Raw genomic sequence first — 19550 nt, forward strand, 5'->3', positions numbered from 1 at the left:
TGAGACATCATTTTTCCAACCTAGCCACCTAATACCTGGCTTTAAAGAGAAGAAATGTAATGCATAACAATTATACACTATACCAGCATATCACTTATTAAGCTCAGTGACAGGTCTAAGAGTGATAGTATTTCTGTATTGAGAAATGTACTTCTTGGGTAAAAAATCGGTTTGAAACTGCTCAACATTTAATATGCCATCTTGTCATGACATAGTAATTCATGACTTTGATGCAAGTAGGTAGATGTATTAAAACTAGTAGCTTGTGTTTTTCATGTAGCCTCTAAAACTGACGTAATCTGAAGACTGGGTTTAAGTGTGTGTTTTTGCTGTTTTTTTAACCTCAAATACTTGGCACTCTGCACCCGTGTCTCTCACTTACAGTCATGCCTTGTTTCTTCTCATGACGACCAGAAGTGCTCGGTCACAGGTAAATACTGTCCTTTTTCAGTCAAAACATCCCTGACAATAATTGCACTTTCTATGTTCTTTATTTTTTCCCCTCCCACCCCACTGCCCTCAACTTAGGTTGGAAAGGCTGGTGGACGTCCTGAGGAAGAAGGTTGGAACAGGGACCATGAGGACAGTGATCTGAACTGAAAAAAACCCCGACAGTCTGGGGAAGCAATCACATCTGGTGACCAGGCTGCTTCATTCAACACTGTGTAAACACTAAAGCCTTAACTTAGCAAACAGTTGTTAGAAGTGGGACACTCCAACCACATTCCAAGCTGAGATAAAATCAAATCACAAATGTTTAACCACTTTGCTGCTGACTTGAGTTATTTATCCAAATGTATTAACTACAGACTTTTACCAATGAATAGCTGTAAAGTTGCAGCTTATTTGTAATTATTTTATATCTCACTGTATTTAATATAAATATTTTTGCTGGAAGACCATTATAGAAACATAGTAAAGTTGGTCAGGATCATATCTTCACATATGGCCCTTTCTGAGTCAAATGCAGAAAAGTAAATATTGTCTAAACCTTAATCCACTGTGTTAGGTCAAAACTTCAAATACATGCTTTTTTCAATATAGAGTTTATTTCTTAACCAATGAGAGAAACACATACATAAGAAGCATGTATAGTCTTCATTCGATGCATGCATGTAATCTTTTTTAGTATTAAAGAATATTAAGTATAGATACCAAGAATCAAATGTATAATTTGCTTTATTAAGAGCTTGGCATATTAAAATTATGTTAATCAAAGCATGATTTTTTTCACTACAAATAACGCACGCTGTTTTCAATAAAAAGAAAGTATTGTTAATGTGTACTTATAAATTCTTTAATGTTGGGTCTGAATAATGATCTAAACTCTTTTTAAGCCATAGTAATTGCCAAGTCTGTCTACACAGGTGGGATACTTTTGGCTTGAAAATTAGCATGTGTCACCATGACACGAAAAGGCAAGTGCCCGTGAAACATATGAAGTATTCTTTTTTTTAATGCCTTTATTTAGACTGTCACTTGAATTTTTGTTATGGAAGATGGGAATCTAATTATAATATGCAATAAAATTATAATGTAAAAATATAAAGACTTGAGGGAGAAAGTAAATCTGATTTGGTTCAGGAAACCTACTTTTTTAAATTTTATGGATAAAACTAAAATTCATGTATTTAGCTACAGGAAAAAATCTTTTTTTTTTAAGATTGAATAGATGGGAAGCAAATAGAAAATAAATATGACCAGAATAGGATGAAATAGATAAGTAGAGATAGAATTAGTGAAAATTAAGTAGGCAAGTGAAAAATTTTCTAAGTCCATATAATCTTTTAATTTAAGACTGAGCTAAATTATCTACCATTGCCTATTTTCAGGACAAGCAAGAATCATTTATTGCATACACCACTGGAAATTATGCTTTTGAATTTTTTTTACTCTGCAGAAAAATATAAGGTGCTTTATCACAGGGTGACAAAAGAATTGTGATGCAAACAAGCTCTATTTGTCTCTTAGTAAACCCGTTGAATTAACTGACAGAATCATCCCATTGATTCAAATTTAGAATTTACTCATGTTGCCTGCTTTTAATTTTGCTTAAACTATGTGAAAAATAAGGAAGAATAGGGGTTCAAAATTAACTGGATTTATTCTACAGTCCTAAAGAGAATTATAGCCTCTCTAAACCGCGATGATCTAACTATAGAAATTTAGAATAGTTTCGTCATGCATGTAGTTTTCTCTACTAGCTCTAACTGAAACATGTAACAGCTCCCTATGTGAAGGAACAGCCCCTTTCAAGTCATGCAGGTAAGTGAAGAAAAACAATTCTCATCACAAAATAGTCCAACTTGAATTTTCAATGTATTCCTGAATAACAGACAAAACTTTATTGAGTTATTTTCCTTGAGGTTTTGTAAAACACAAAGTGTAGAAAAAAGGCGTTTTACAATTTCCAAGCATCTCTTTCTATCACTAACCAATCAGATTAGCACAACTAATTCCTACAATCAATATACAGAACCTTTAAAGAATTTGATACCTTGACATTAAATTTACAAAATAGTTCTAGCATCTTCTATTGCTTAGTGTAGGTAATCTACCCCAGATTACCACATCCTCTTGAAAATGAATTGTCTACAAAATTACAGATACGTCAAGTAGTACTTTTTTTTTTGGACAGGGCAAGGGGATATGAAGGAATAATCTTGCCTGCTGAAGATCAGTTCTCTATATATTCAATAATAATGCAACTTCTGAAGTGTTCCACACTTCAGAAAAGGGGTTGCTTTGAGTTTACTTTAAACATCAAGTCTAATTCCTACAGTGAAATGATAATTTACTTTTCCTTGTTAAAAATGAGTAGTTCAGAGGAAAAGCAGAAAAGATGACACAAACGTGTAACACTTGATTTGCAAAGCCCTTTCTCATCTGCATTTTTATGTGATTCTATAGACAGTAATATATTACCAATATGTATGTCAACCATGTAATAATGATAATGATGCTAGTAGTTTTAGTATTACCATTAGTAGTAGTATTAGTAATACATTTTGTGAATGAGGAAACACACTCGATGGAGCTAGGAATTTGGCAAGAACTGGCTGGGACTTACAGCTGAGGTCTTATGACTCAACTCCATGCAACCACAGGTCTCCAAAACTTTCATTTACAAAAATTAAAAATCAAAGATTCTAACTGTTACAATTTCTTTTATTATTGTGCCATTTCTTTTATGCATATATGTATGAATTTTCTGCACATATCTTTCAATTAAGTACGGTAATGTGAGCTACATATGTGAACAGCATCACGTTATTACTACCTCTCTATAGTGTTTCAGTAGCAACCTTAGCCTTACTTTCACTAATTAGGAATGTTGTGACAATTCGTTATTGATTAAAAATAAGCAGAGTTCTTCTGTACTCTTTAATTTGGCTTGATGTTAGAACCTGACAATATATTTCTAGCAAATGACAGTCTAAACTTAAAGGCTCACTGTACCTCCTGGAGCATCTGTTAAAGATACAACCAGTTATAGGCAAGTTATAAGCAAAGTATAAAGCAAAGTTATTAGTTAATAATATGGGAGAAACTTTCATTCTACTTCTATATTATGTTTAACCATTGTGTTAAAATTATTTAAAATATCTTTCTTTTTCAGTGAGAAACTTGATTCTTTGTAGATGTCCTTATTCAAATAAACGGATAAATCTTCTCATCAGATCACTTACCAATAGAATTAGTTTATTGGACAAAAATGTAGTTTTAATATTGATTAACATTGCATAGAAAGCCATTTTATAGATAGTATATTTTTAAATATAATTAGTGAAGTTTCTGTCTTTAAATACTCTTGACAAGTGAGGCATTATAATGATAAAATAGCTATGTCCTATACATTTGTCTTCTCACATATGGTTTGTATGGAACCCAAATTTTTCGCAAGACAGTTATTGTGTTGATAACTACTCTTTACAGCTATGCTATCTATCTAGTGATATCGAGAGAGATATATAGATATATAAATACAGAGACACATACACACATAAATACATTTGCCTTTCTAAAAAATTGATTTATAAGTCAATTGTTAGGCTCCAGTGACTTCAGCATTTTGTTCGTTTTATTTCAAATGCACGTGGTTTCTGAGGCTTTTAAACAAATACATGAAATGGCTGAAAGATTTATATTGCTTGAGCTCAGCTAAATATGTCATCTCTAGAAAAGATGTGGTTTATTTTGGCACTGTTTTAAAAACTCAAATATTTTAAACATTCGTTAAGTTGGAGCTTGCACATTTGAACTAGTAGCATACGTTCCAGAATAGCATCTCAGGTTACTAGATTTTTTGTGATCCTTTTACTAGAATAACCTTCTTTGAAAAGGTTTTCTTTTCTTTTTTATTATATACTTTAAGTTAAATTGATAAAGGTTGAAGTTATTTTTAATGTATGATTTCATAAATAGAATTGGACAGTGATAAATGTGTATTTTTAAGACTCATTAAAATATTGTGTACTATTGATAACTTTTTTGGAGAAATCTTAATATACTTATTTTTAATGTTACTGTTTTCTCAACATAGTTTTGGAGAATGCTGGTACTTTGGATGTGACCAGTTTCCTGACGGTCAGATTATTAAGAAAGGTGTGTTTTAATGCACAAACTCCAAAATCTGAAATATATATTTACTTTTCAGTCATTTAAGCTCTCTACTGCAAATTTTATACATTTCAATACAGTTATTTATACATTTAATCAAGCTTTTATAAGTGTTCAGTCCTGAAGGCACTGTACTGAATATGCCTATAAAATACACTACAGTAAGGAAATAGATTAAGTTCACTGTCAAACTGTATCTGACTGTCTTACAAGTTTAATAAAGATAAAAGTCATTAAGGACAAATTTATTAGGTACTTTACTACTAGCACTAGTAAAATATTAAAGAGAAATTGTATTTTGGTTAGAAAGAACCTAAGACAGGCAATCAAATTCTCTTAATAAAAAAATGATTCGAATCTATTACAAAGCACCTCTATTAATTTTGAAATTTGTATTCGGAATTTTGCTGTAACCAAGAGCTAAAATCTAAGAACATTGCTTCTGTTGTGTTTGGTTATTCAATCAAGATAAGGTAAACATAAACAGATTATGTAACACACTATCACCTGTAGTGTGTTACATTCTAAACTTTAGAATTTAAAGTTTAAGGTACATGGCTACAAGAGGACTAGGGTGGGTTAGGCAGTAGGAATTGTTGGGGTAAAGTTTCTATAGACTGATAATATCTAAATACTCAGGTTGCTGTTTAAAAAAATTGTCTCACCATGTATGACCTTTGTGATATTGTTGTCATGCACTTTACTTTTACATAGGTATACAATAATAATTTAATTATTGTTTTTGCTTTGAATAATTAACTGCTTTTAAAGTGATTCAAAAAGTAAGAACAACATTATTTTATATTTACCCACATATTTACATTTCTAGTACTCTTCTTTATGTAGATCCAAGTTTCCACCTGCTACCATTTTCTTCCTTCCTGACATATGTATCTTTTATACAATGCTGGGCTGTAAATAATGAGTTCTTTCAGCTTTTGTATGTTTGAAAATGCCTGTGTCCTTTTTTTGCCTTCATTTCGTTGGGGGAAGAAAGGTTTTTTTCTGGCTATAGAATTCTAGATTAACCTTTTGGAAAAATATTTTCAAGATGTTATTCTACTGTCTGGCTACTGTCATTTTAATTTTTGTTCTCTGTACATATGGCCTCTGGCTGCTTTAAGGATTTTACCTTCATTACTCGTTCTAGCCAATTTGATTGTGATGTGTTACAGATTTTTGCATGTTCCTGTGCTTATTTGTTGAACTTCTTGGACTATAAGTTTATAATCTTCATCAATTTTTTTAAATTTTGGCTTTTTTCCCCAATACCATTTGTCCTCAAACTCTTTCCTCCCTCTCTAGAACTGCTACTTAATATATTAGGCCACTTGAGGTTGTCCTAGGTACGGCTGATTCATTCTTTGTTCATTTTGCCAGTGGCAGAGGAGTGTTTCTTTTTCCTCTGGGTGTTTTATTTTGAATACTTTCTATTATTTTGTCTTTAAAGTTAGCGACATTTTCTTTTGCAGTATCTAATATACTCTTCTTAATTCCACCTAGAGCCTTTTACTTCACAAATATACTTCTCATCTCTAAAATTTTAAATTGGGGTCTTTTTAATGTCTTTCCAATCTCCTTAATTTTTTCATGCTTCACACTATTTTCTGGAATACTGTGCTTGTCTGTTAATTCTATTATCCTATTTCCAAGTCTGTTTCTATTGATTTCCTTATCATAAGTTGTTTTTTTTTAATTGAAGTATAGTTGAAGTATATTTGATACTTTATAGTTGAAGCCTGATACAAGCCAGGCTTCAACAGTATGTGAACCATGAACTTCCAGATGTTCAAGCTGGATTTAGAAAAGGCGAGGAACCAGAGATCAAATTGCCAACATCCATTGGATCATCAAAAAAGCAAGAGAGTTCCAATAAAACATACATTTCTGTTTTCTTGACTACACCAAAGCCTTTGACCATGTGGATCACAGCACACTGTGGAAAATTCTGAAAGAGATGGGAATACCAGACCAGCTTACCTACCTCCTGAGAAGTCTGTATGCAGGTCAAGAAGCAACAGTTAGAACTGGACATGGAACAACGGATTGGTTCCAAATCAGGAAAGGTGTACATCAAGGCTATATATTGTCACCATGCTTACTTAACTTACATGCAGAGTACATTATGCGAAATGCCGGGCTGGATGAAGCACAAGCTACAATCAAGATTGGCAGAAGAAATATCAATACCTTCAGATATGCAGATGACACCACCCTCATGGCAGAAAGTGAAGAAAAACAAAGAGCCTCTTGAAAGTGAAAGAGGAAAGTGAAAAAGTTGACTTAAAACTTAACATTCAGAAAACTAAGATCATGGCATCTGGTCCCATCACTTCATGGCAAATAGACAGGGAAACAATGGAAACAGTGAGAGACTTTATTTTCTTGGGTTCCAATATCACTGCAGATGGTAACTGTAGCCATGAAATTAAAGGATGCTTGCTCCTTGGAAGAAAATATATGACAAACCTAAACAGCATATTAAAAAGCAGAGACATTACTTTGCCAAAAAAGGACGGACTAGTCAAAGCTATGGTTTTTCTAGTAGTCATGTATGGATGTGAGAGTTGAACCATAAATAAGACTGAGAGCCAAAGAATTAATGTTTTTGAACTGTGGGGTTGGAGAAGACTCTTAAGAGTCCCTTGGACTGCAAGGAGATCCAACCAGTCCATCCTAAAGGAAATCAGTCCTGAATAGTCATTGGAAGGACTGATGCTAGAGCTGAAACTCCAATACTTGGGCCACCTGATGGGAAGAACTGACTCATTGGAAAAGACCCTGATGCTGGGAAAGATTGAAGGCAGGAGGAGAAGGGGACGACAGAGGATGAAATGGTTGGATGGCATCACCGACGCAATGGACATGGAGTTTGAGCAAATTCTGGAAGTTGGTGATAGACAGGGAAGCCTGGTGTGCTGCAGTCCCTGAGGTCGCAAAGAGTCGGACACGACTGAGCAACTAAACTGAACTGATAGTTGAGTTACAATATTAGTTTCAGGTGCACATCATCGTGATTCAATATTTTATAGATTATATTCCATTTAAAGTTAACACAAAATAATAGCTATTTCCCTGTGCTGTACAATCATGAGTTGTATTTTTCTGCTTTGTATGCTTGATAACTTGTTTTGGACGCAAGTCATTGTAAATTTTATCTTGTTGGGTGTTAGATATTTTTGTTTTTCATTAAAAATTTTGAAGCGTGTTCAGGGATGCAGTTACATTGTTTGGAAACAGTTTTGATCCTTGCTAGTAGGTTTTAAGCTTCAGTAGGTAGGACCAGAGAACCTTAAGTCTAGGGCTCATTCTCCCCCTCAGCTTAGGCAATCCCCTTCTGAATACCTGATACCCTGTGCAGTATGAGTTGGCTCTGCTCTGACTAGTCACACCTATGTGTGAGTTTTGGTCATTGTTCTTCCTGCACCTCTCTAAAGCTCTAACCTTAGCCTTGGTAGTTTACTTACACAGGTCTGCTGGTCCATACTCAGAGTAAGACTCAAGGAATGTTCTGTAGCTCTTCTGAGCCCACTTGCTCTCACTCTCTTTCTGTACAGCAATTTTTGTTCCAGAATCTACGCTCTCTAGTACCCTGACTGCAAATCCTAACCACCTTGACCTCCCCCAGTTCTCAACTCTGTGCTCTCAATTCAGGGAAGCTCCCAGACTCTGTTTTGGCCCTCCTGCACTCTGCTCTGTAAACTCACCATGTGATGCGCTGGAATCATCTTAGCGCTCCATTTCTTCCCCTTTTCTCTGGGATCACTGTCCTGTTTGCCTGTTGTCCCAAGTACAAAGACATTGATTCATGTATTTCCACCTGTTTTTGTTGTTGTTTTCCTTTTGGTGGGTCTTTTTGTTTTGTTTGGAGGTTTTGGTTTGTTTGGGGGATTTTTCTTTTGTTTTTTGTTTGGTTGGGTGGTTGGTTGGTTAGTTGGTTGTTTGGTCATTTGCTTTTTTTTTAAGGTGGAGAAGGTAAACATGATCCCTGTTATTCCATCATGACCAGAAGTATAAGTCCTCCTATAACTCTTTCTAAAATGTCATCCTCTTAATGTCTAGCTTCCCTCACCCCTGTTGAGAAATCAACCATCCAGTCTTAATGTTCTTCTGAAAGTAAAATGTCTATTTTCTCTGATTGTTTTTTAGATCTTTCTCATTGTTGGGTTTTGCGGGGAGGGTGTTTTATTTTGTTTGGCAGGGTTTTTTTGTTGTTTTTTTTTGTTTGTTTTTTTGTTTTTATGTTCTTTGCTTGAGTTTGTAGACCTATTAAATCTCTGACTTCATATCTGTTGTCAATTTTAGGAAATCTTTGCTTAGTATCTTTTTCTCCTTCCTTTTGTGACTCCAACTAGATACATATTTTCAGTTCCCACATATCTCTTCTGTGTTTTCCTTTTTTTTTTTATGTGCATTAGTTTTAAATTTTCAAAATTACCTCTTTTATTTCACTAATCCTGTTTCCTGCTGTTAAAGCCATCTATTCAATTCTTAATTTCAGATTTTGTGTTTTTTAATTTACAGTCTTCCTCTTGGTGTTTTTGGTGCATTTCAATTCTCTGGTGAAATACTCATCTTCCTAAATATATTGTCTCCCCTTTGCTTATAACTATAAGAAACTATAGTAACTTAGTTTCTATAAATTAGTAATTAAAAGTCCATACCTATTAACTCCAATATCTGAAACACCCGTGGGTCCTTAATATCTGTTTTGTTTCTGGGTGTCTAGATGCATGGTCCTCTCTTGGCATGCCTATTAATTGTTGACTTAATAGAAGACATCCTGAGCCTGCCGGGTACTTTTGCTTTCCACTAGAGAGAGCTTCATCTTTCCTCTTTTGGAAAGATTGAGTGGACGTCCACCTTAATCCAGTCAGGTATGCTGAGTTGAAGCTGAGTTGCAGTTTGAATAAGGCTCAGTTTTCTCTGGTTTGCCTCTTTTCCTATGGGGTAGCTTACTAGGCTTTCAGTGGTGAAAGTAATATCTTCACTTGAGTCTTTTAGATATTCTTATATGAGCTTTCTTAATCTTCCACCTAGGAGAGCCCAGAATTTACCAAATACTTTGAAGGGGAAACTAGGCATAACACTCCAATACTTTGGCCACCTAATGCAAAGAGCAAACTTATTAGAAAAGTCCCTGATGCTGGGAAGGATTGAGGGCAGGAGGAGAATGGTGCAACAGAAAATGAGACAGTTGGATAGCATCACCAACTCAAGGGACATAGTTTGAGCAAGCTCCCGCAGACAGGGAAGGACAGGGAAGCCTGGCGTGCTGTTGTCCATGGGGCTGCAGAGAGTCAGGCCCAACTTCGCAACTTAACAACAAGGCATGTGTCTCAGGCCCCTTTGGTTTTCTAGGTCTCTTGCTCCAACCCTGAAAGGTTGCCCAAAGTTCTGCTAGTTTCTTGTCTCTAACAGCAGCCTCCTGCCAGGACAAACCCAGCGCCAGCAAATGCTTCCAGGGGAAGAGCAGCTGCAGGCTGTTAGTTTGCCTCTCAGCTCTCACCTCTGGAGTCTTGGTTCCTCTAGCTATCTTTGTTTCAGCCCTTCTGATACTTTTAAACAAATATGTTTTCCATTTCATCCAGCTTTACTAGTTGTTCCTGCAAAGCACTGATCTGCCACAAATGACTGTTCTGTCTGGAAGCAGAATTCCAGTGTATTTTTAATTTTTGTTATTTTTCATTTAAGGAAGTTATATTTTGTTCATCCCCAAGTCTGTTTGACCATTCTTGTGGTCTCTTGTTTCTGTCTCATATTTTCAACCCCTTTTTAATTTTCTTGTACATTTTAAACATGCTTATTCTATACTTAGGGCTTCCCTGGTGGGTCAGTGGTAAAGAATCCACCTGCCAATGGAGGAAATATGGGTTCAGTCCCTGGGTTGGGAGAATCCTCTGAAGAAGGAAATGGCAACCCACTCCAGGATTCTCGCCTGGAGAACTGCATGGACAAAGGAGCCTGGACAACTGCAGTCCACGTGATCACAAAAGGCTCAGACACAACTTAGCAACTAAACAAGAACAACAATTCTATACTTCTGACTATTTTACAGTCTCAAATATTTATTGCTCCAATTTTGATATTTCTGCTAGCTACATTTAACTTGCCTCTTTTCTTTTGATGTTTACTGATTCGTGAATATGAGCTTATATGTCTTAGAATTAGTTCCTATGGGAGTTTTCAGGCCTTAATTGAAGCTAGATTCCTTCATAGAGGCTTTGCATTTGCTTCTGCCTGGGAATAAGTATAGGCCTTAGCATACTTTAAGACCTTAATTTGAATTTTATTGGGCTGCTTAAATAACAATTTGGGATGATAATTGATAAGAAGGCTAGCTTGTGTTTATAAAATTTATAAGGGATATTTTTTTCTATCTTCCATTCATAGTCTGAGCTTAAGATTTCTCTTCGTGTGTGGGCTCTGGACTTTGTCCCCTGCTCCATTAGGAGGCCATGGAAAACCAGAGCTCAACCTCACCTCGATCATAAGTCAAATGCTCTCAAGGTAAAAACCTTGCCCTTCATGCTTCACATACCATTAAGGGTTCCCAGTTGTACTTAGATTTACTCTCTGTATTCCTCACCTACTTGCCAATGTAACGATGCATTTAAGATGTTTCTCATTTTCTGTACAATATTTTTACTTGTTCACTATGGGAGGTTCCAGGTCCTTTGTAGTAGGAAACAGTAGCCAGGGCTGAATGTTATTAAATTTATACACACACACACACAAACACACACACACACAGAGGTATAATTATACTACTAATAAAATGTTCTGAATTTAGTATCACTTGTATACATGATTAAAATGAGTAGGTAATAAATTTACCTTCCAAGATCCATAATTGCATCTCTTTGTCCCCACCAGTAACTACAAGCAGTTTTTCATTAAAGAAAAGAAAATGATTGAATAATCCAAATTAGCCTGGGCAAGAAAACTAACAGCTGCCTAAAATGAAATGTTTGAGTTATGAGCCATGTGCCACTTTGGTTTATCTGCAGCCAAAAGGTTCAGAATCCTTATTCAATTAACCATGTTGCTTGGGAGGGCTTGGTTGCCCTGAATAAGAGCTGCCTGGTGATGAGTAAGAGGTATCCGTGACACACAAGTTCAGACCTTGCAGCTCTGTTTTTGTTGTTTGAACTTTCTTCTCTGTTGTAGCTAGGGATCCAGCATGGAATTTAAACGCTTGTGTGGTAACTCCATTCCTTCAGCCATTGTGTTGTTAAGCTCTAGCTAACGAACTTTTAACACTGGTTCCATGTAAGGTAAGACTTAGAAAACAGCAGCAGTCAACATTTCTGGCATTATAAATAAAACCATAGGCTATGTCTTTAGGAAAGTAAGATGCTGCTGCCTGTCTATTCCAACTGAACCCCACCCAAAAGTAGCCTTTATGATATATATGAAAAAATAAAAATAAACCAAGGTAACACCTAAGAAAGCTTAAATTAAGAAGTGGCTTTTTATTTAAAAGAAAAAAAATGGAAGTTTCAAAATGTACGCTTATTTTTTTTTTAATTTTTATTTTTACTTTATTTTACTTAACAATACTGTATTGGTTTTGCCATACATTGACATGAATCCACCACGGGTGTACATGCATTCCCAAACATGTTTATTTTAAAACTTAGAAACTTTACATAAAATTGAGAAACCAAAATTACATAATATTTGCAAAGGTAAGAGCTGCCAAAAGCAGCAGTCAAATAGACTTTGTCTCATGTGGACTTTTCTTCCATGCCAACAGTTTTTGTTGCTTAGGGATATCCTCCTGTAATGTCACAAAGAATGTTTCTCAAACTATATAGATTATGTACACATTGGCTTCTTAAAGACAGGTTTGATCTTAAATCTCTAGGCTTCATTTTGCTTCTAAACATACTTTTTTGAAACAAAAGCCAGGTGACTGAATTTTTTTTGCAACTTAAAAACAAGTTCTGAAGATAATTCTGGAGAAGAAAATTCAAATAGAGTTTGAACAGCAATATAATAATTTTACAAAAATGTCTCAGTGTTATTGCTTTGAAGAATTACTCTACTTGAATGTGTATGCACACTAATTAGTAATGTCTTACATCATAGTCTTCCCACTCTACAAAATTAGATTTGCTTTTTGCATCTTATTTTCTTAAGTTGTGGTCACACTACAAAGAGTAATTACATGCTTTTATTTAATGACAGATGAACATGAATATGTTACCTTGTTTGTGAAATAGAAGTGAAGACGATCTTTTGAAATCAGAAGTTTCCTTTCGATGAAGACCTCAAGCATATCATATAATTACTTATTTCTTCTTTTATAAAAATTGTAACAACTTTTTCAAGAATTATAGCTACCCTGTGTACTGTAAGTCTAAATATTACAGATATTATTGTCTTTAAGTTGCAATAAGACAGACAGTGGTTTTATCATTTCTAGAATCAAAGAATGAAGTGTGCATGTGTGTGCTTTTTATTTTTTATTTTTTGGGGTTTTAGGAAAGTTTTCTGGACCCATTTTTGGATTTTCTAAAAGAAGTAATTGCCCAAATCATACTTTGAAGTTTTGATATGTTATTTTGTTTTTCTTTGGATAGCAAGAAAACTAATGAAAGTGACTCATTCATACTAATACCTTAGACCCTGTGCTCCTCTCCATTCTAGTTCCTACTCTCTATTTTTATTATTTAATTCATTTGCCATTTTTAGTCCTCTAGCCAGTCAAAATCACCTTCACAAGTTTAACCTAATTTATCTTTCAAGAACACTTTTTTACCAACCCCTAACATGAAGCTTTCCCTAATTCCCCGCTTCTACCCCACCACCAAGTAGAAGTCAATCTCTTTTCTGTATGATTTATAGGTCTTCCTTCATCTCTATTAGGGCAGTTAATAAGTTTCCTCTTGTTTCATTATCCCTATACTATCTACCATTAACATATAGCTTCTGGAGGTCAAAAATTCAGTCTTATATTTCTTTGCAGAGGTAAATACTTAATCATTTTTGTTGATAATGAAGGCTAAATTTTCAAACTATGTTTTTTTATAAACATCTATGTAATCTGTCTTTCTAAAAAATACATGCAATGGAAGATTAAGATTTGAGCACCTTTTAAAAAAATAGTGCTGATAAAATATACTGTTATGTCAAATTAGCACCTAGCCCATTACCAGGTGAGACATCGGGTTTACCTGAAGATTTTAACTTTTAATCATAATCAATTTAAAGTGAAGAGTATTCAGGGTGGAAGGGGTATTTGTTTGTTTATTTGGTTAGATTTGTTTTTTATTCAGAATTTCTTGCATTATCCTTCAATTTTGGTCCCATACAATCCAAAATTTGAAACTTCACTCCATGAGAAATTGAAGATGGGGTTTTGTTGTCTTGCGATATTTACACAAAATTTCCAGACCACAAGCGAGGTCATTTAAATCTTTTTTGAACAGTAATAACTAAGTTGTTTTCTGGAACCAAGTATGTTAGAATGCAAAAAGAAGGAGAAGGCAAACAGTATATAAACCAGGGCATTCTTAGATGCTTCCTGATACTGCTTCAAGCTACTTAAATCATGATTTCAAATTCAATAATTCCTTATTTCCTAAAAGTAACTGAAGTCTTCTGAATTCCAAGTATTTTGTTAAGTTTTCCTGAGATTTTATTTTCTGGCTCTTTATTACCCTTTCAATATCTAAGCCCTATTCTAAGATACAGTTTTGAGAACAAAACTAAATTGTGTATGAACATTACCCACCAAGCTAGAGCTTCAGAAATTTATATTTAGTTACTAATTTTATTTTATCTCTAGTCTCCACCAATTTTGATCATGAACCTTGTTGAGTGAAGATCCTAAAGCTAAAAAATACCTACCTTTCTTCAATAAATAAGTTAATTATATCAAAGGCTTTTGGAAATGCTTAAGCATAGAATATTCACTGCATACTACGTGTATGACCATGACGTTAACACTAGGAAAACCTTTGAGTTCCCTAAAGAAGACTTTCATAAATCTTTGCTAGCTGTGTCTAATCAAGTTACATTTTTCAAGACAGTATGCCCTTCTCTAAAATTGTTTCTTGTATATACCTCACACGCAAAGTTAACTGTCTTGGTTATAATTGGCTGTCAGCAGAGAGGCTCACTTTTGATAACAGTATTTTGTTCATCATTTTCTAGGAAATACAGCTTCTTTCCTCACCAAGGAATAGTAAACCCAAACTACCAACATTGTCTACCATGTTGAAAACTAAGAATTTATAGTGCTCAAATGCTGGTACATAGCCAAATGAATCATCTTTGTCTTAAAATAGCAAAAAGGGTAAGACACTACTTATGTTAAGACTTAATTTTCATGAAACTCATCAGACAAGAAGTGAAAATGCTATAGAATCTTGGCTTTTGTCTTGAACATCTGAAGTCCTGTTAGCTAGTAATTTTTTACTTAGATTTATATCTTTAATCCTAGGATCTCCCATCTCTTTGAAACCAGTTAATTAAAACAGATAATCACCTTATAGAACTTTCACATTAGAAATGAGAAAAAAGGAATTGAATAAGTTTCATAATGTGACACAAGCAGGCATTTTCAGAGCTAAATGTACAACCGTGTGTCCATTCCTAAACTTCTGCTTCCCTGTTTCTGGCAAGAGCTGAAGCTTGTGCCATCATGGTTAATGTTTTGACAGATTTTATCATAAACCTTGCTGTTGTACGTTTGCCTTGAGCCAAAATTAACATGTTGTAAGCTCAGAAACAGTTTTTGCTGTTAGTGACAAGAGAAAGAAATCAATTATGCTCTTTTGAAGGATAGGAGTAGAGAGTTTAACTCTTTAAAAGTTACTTGAAATTTGAGAAATATTCTCATTTTTTATTCTACAACCTCTCAGTTGTCAATAAAACATGCATATACACTTTTGTGAGTCTCACAAAGGAGAATATACCAAAGAAAATATTACACAGCTTTAATATGCTTGAATTTTCATCACCAAAATACTATCCCTAATTTTTTTTAATGGAAAGGTCCTTTGCTTTATTGTATGGAGTCAAAAATTTAAACCCTCAACATGTGATTGATTCAAAAATGATGAAGTAGCTACTTTGTTTGCAAATAATTTGTCAGAATGCAGTTCAGTTAGAACCTATGTTATGGTGTCTATCATCTCTTCTATAACTACTTGGAGTATTTTATTAAACATACTCCCATCATTGCTATTCCTAACTCCTGCAGATCTAGAATTTTTTCCCTCTAAAACATCTTCAATGACCATGACCATTAATGTTTACTCATAAACTCATTTGTACACATGGTAAATCATAGCATATCAGTGAAGAAAAAAGAGTTGTAACCCAGTCTTTACCCTAGAATAAATCAAATCAACAAATATTTATTGAATGTCTACTATGTGCAAATAGCCCTGACTGGTCAGCTTTTAAAAGCCACCCAACTTCTTACATTGACACATCAAAGCATTATTATTTTTAAGTATTGCAGAAGCTGCTTCCATGTCCTTCAGGTGACAAAACCTCTGAGGACCCTGCAATTACTTAGGATGAAGACAGGCAAGGAAGAGGAAGCTAATTGACAAACTGAAAAGAGAAGAAAGGATAACCTAAAATATCACCAACAGCTTGCATCATGTATGTATGTGTGTTTATGCGTTTATGTGTATGAGCATGTATTATGTATATGTGTATATACACATATACACACAAAGAGAAGAATGACTGAATTTGAGAAAAAAATAGACTGTTAAGGTGACATAAAAATTTATATTTGAGTTCAGAGCTTTGCTTTAAAAATAAGCTTAATAATATTTTGGCCAGTGTTAAGTTCTATGGTAGGACAAAACCAAATAAATCATAACAGAAAGATTACTCAACTTGGCCCCCCAGGTTCTAACACCTAGATTACCCTAAAGTCTATTAGGAGATGACTTCATCAGTCAATAGATTTGTAATAGAAGAAGTGACTTCTACCATGTTACTATAAAAAATTACTGTAAAGGCCTAAATATAAAGTTAATTTTATCATAAATAAGAGAAGCTACTTAAAAGCTCACGTCAAAGATTGTAATTTCTATCGGAAACTAAATAAATCTACCAGTTACGAAACAAATCTTACATGCTTTATACTGTGTTATATATTACACTCTTTTATGCTATATATTATATTTTATGCTACAGTGATCTATGCATTTCATTTTACTAATCTGTAAAAAAATAATCCACTATCTACCCCCAGCAAATAACTAAATGTGATGTATAAAAGGGAGACTATTAGTAAAAGGTTCCAGTTTTATCAAGTAGAATTAATCCTGGCTATGCATATAAGGTACATATATATATGTATATATGTTGGTGACTGATGATATTGTCATTGACATTCTCATGGGAGATGTCTAGTGTCAATTTAAAAATATTTGTTTAGGAGAACTAGTTTTCTGTTAATTTTGCTTCCTATTGGTAGACTAAGTTTAGTTTCTCATGAAAAAGCAAATTCTTTTAAGCAGCAGCTTTTATTTTTCCTAAAATGTCTGAAATTAATATCTCAATTTTTCTGTGGGGAAAAGAAACTCTATTATTCAAAGTTTATGCCTCTTTTATGAAATTGTTGATCATTCAGATCACCTTGAGGCAAAAGTTTCTTTTCATATCTTTTTAATAATTTGATAGTTTTTCTCTGGTTGTAATTTATTTTCAAAGAATACCCTAATTGCTCTATAGTAAATTTTGGATTTCTTCTCAGTTTGTGTATAACTTTTCTCTTCTTGATAAAAGCATGCTATTGGCCTTTGTATATACAGCAGGCACTTGCAATGTGTGACTACATTGGTTTGGTTTCTTTTTTCATTTTTTGGTATATAATAAGAAAATGTATCTGGATGTATTTTAAATAAAATTTTACTTGGGTGACACAGACACAATGCTGAAGTTCCTGGAGAAATATTCTCTTTAGAGTTGTTTCTGGTTTTCATTTCATCCTTCCCCCTCCTTTGACCAGAATTCCTAAAACTGAGACCCTCTCACCTAGGACCTAGCTTGGATTCACCTGCCCCCTTGTGGTATTCCTCTCTGAATAGTTAATTGATTTCTGAAATTTGGATTTGGTTACTTAGCCTGAGAAGATAAATCTCTTTACTCGTGTCCAACAGTCTAAAACGAGACATCTTTTCTTCTGTTAGTCACTGGCTAACATACAAAGATTAAAAGAGTTTATTTCTTAAATTTAATTTAGAGCACAAGAAAGAAATTGAGCACTGTAAAGAAACTATGATAAGAGATGATGATAAGAACTTTGTCTGGAATCTATATTAGTGACCTGCAGATTGATAAACTAAAGAGATGTTTCTAAGATTCTCATAAAGCAACTTAAAATGAAATTTTTTCTATGTGAATGTCTCCTTTTTTGATTAGTGTTAGAGGAAAATGTTACTCCATTTTATTTAAATTTTATATAGATTTCCTAAACCTCTCATCAAGGATGAATTCATAAATATAAAAAAACAAATGTATACAATATGATATTTGACACGTCTCTCTGAAAAATGGAATTTTTTTATATGCCATAGAACTAATTTTTACATCCTCAATTGAAGTCAATATTGAAATCACATGGGAAAGGGATGATATATCAATGAGGGAATTATCTAGACACAAATTCAGAGATGTTTTCAAGAATAAGGATGTAAGAATTAGGCATCTAGTCAGTAAAGAATAATGTGCAGATGAAAGAGTGGGAGATGAAAGAAAAGCACTATTTACAAAAATAGTTTGTCTTTCTTAGAAGGAAGAAATAGATTACTAAATTATTGTCAATAAGACCCCAGTTAATGTTTGAAAAATCTCTATCTGCTAAGTATAAATATTTCTAACAGAAAGAGTTGTTTCTTTCTTTGTTGTTCCACCTCTTCCCCAGGTCTTCACCAAAGGCTGGTTCGATTGAATGATAGTGGTCCTCTGTGGCATTTTAAACATTATGTCACCTAACTGCAGATCTAGAAGGAAAAGTATGCAGGCTTTAATAAAGTTGTAGTCCAACTTCCAAATATCTAGGACCCACCGCTCCTTTGCAGCTTCTCTTACATTTATAACAGCTGACCTACTAACAGGTTCCCAGAAATCCAGGTTCAAATTTTGGCAGGCTTACCTCACCTCTTTGTCCTTCCAAAGTACATAAATGCTAAACTGTGTTCACAGTGAGGAAGGAAGAGTCATTCCAATGAGACTTTTAAAATCAAGACCCTTTCTGCTCCCTACCAAGTTACTGCCATTCTCTCCAAAGGAATAGAGTTTTCTCAGTGTGCCCTTGGCGTAATTTCTTCAGCCTGGATTAAACACAGGTGACTGAGAGTCTACCTTATCTCCACAGGGCATTAGTCACTCTATAAAAGTTAAATTTATTATGAAACGCTTTGTTTGTGTTAACATATATCTTCTCTGGGAAGTTGGAAACAAAGGCACGTCCTTTAAGACTCCGTATGGGGAAAACACATCCTCCTGTGGAATTTAACCTTAATTTGAACCAAGATCTGTGAAAGAAAAGCACTTTAGTGTATTGTTCCTTTGCTCCACCCCTCTATTCCCTTATCTAAATGGGGTTACTGTTGCTCTGCGTTTTTTAACTCTTCACATTCCAAACCTTGCTTTCCTGAACTTAAAATAATCTTAGAAGTATATCCAAATGATTGTGGCAAACAATTATGCCTTTTTAAGTATGAGTGGCTTTATGTAATACATTAATTCTGATATCTTTAAAATTAAGTACATTAAATATATAGCCAGTTATGCTTACATGTCTTATTGTTCATTATGTTGTTTTAACAAGTGGTACATCGTAAAGGATATTTGAGTTCCTGAAAATCTTCTCTGAGGTTCACTTGTTAGGAAACTTTGTCATGTATGCATTGTTCTTACTTTATCCGAAGTAAAGAATAATTAGAAGA

At 34.2% G+C, this 19550-nt stretch overlaps 1 protein-coding gene across 13 annotated transcripts in view; it reads left to right on the top strand.

The window, feature by feature from the left end:
* MIPOL1 (mirror-image polydactyly 1) overlaps positions 1 to 19550 on the top strand; it is a 353644-nt gene that overhangs the window by 320325 nt on the left and 13769 nt on the right. For 5 of the 13 annotated variants that reach the window (XR_009597112.1, XR_009597113.1, XR_009597110.1 and 2 more), the window contains 4 exons: positions 11014 to 11130; positions 12814 to 12979; positions 14785 to 14926; positions 16092 to 16245. Coding sequence is in view for 5 of the 13 variants with exons in the window: in XM_060401447.1 (XP_060257430.1) it covers positions 11014 to 11130; positions 12814 to 12817 (121 nt within the window). In the remaining 8 variants the exon portion in view is untranslated. Of the gene's footprint in view, positions 1 to 528; positions 1280 to 11013; positions 11131 to 12813; positions 17529 to 19550 lie in introns of those variants that run through there. The other 8 variants (XM_060401446.1, XM_060401448.1, XM_027957289.3 and 5 more) reach the window with 3 other exon arrangements.

This window comes from Ovis aries, chromosome 18 (genome assembly GCF_016772045.2).
Source record: "Ovis aries strain OAR_USU_Benz2616 breed Rambouillet chromosome 18, ARS-UI_Ramb_v3.0, whole genome shotgun sequence".
In the NCBI taxonomy this organism is placed as follows: domain Eukaryota; kingdom Metazoa; phylum Chordata; class Mammalia; order Artiodactyla; family Bovidae; genus Ovis; species Ovis aries.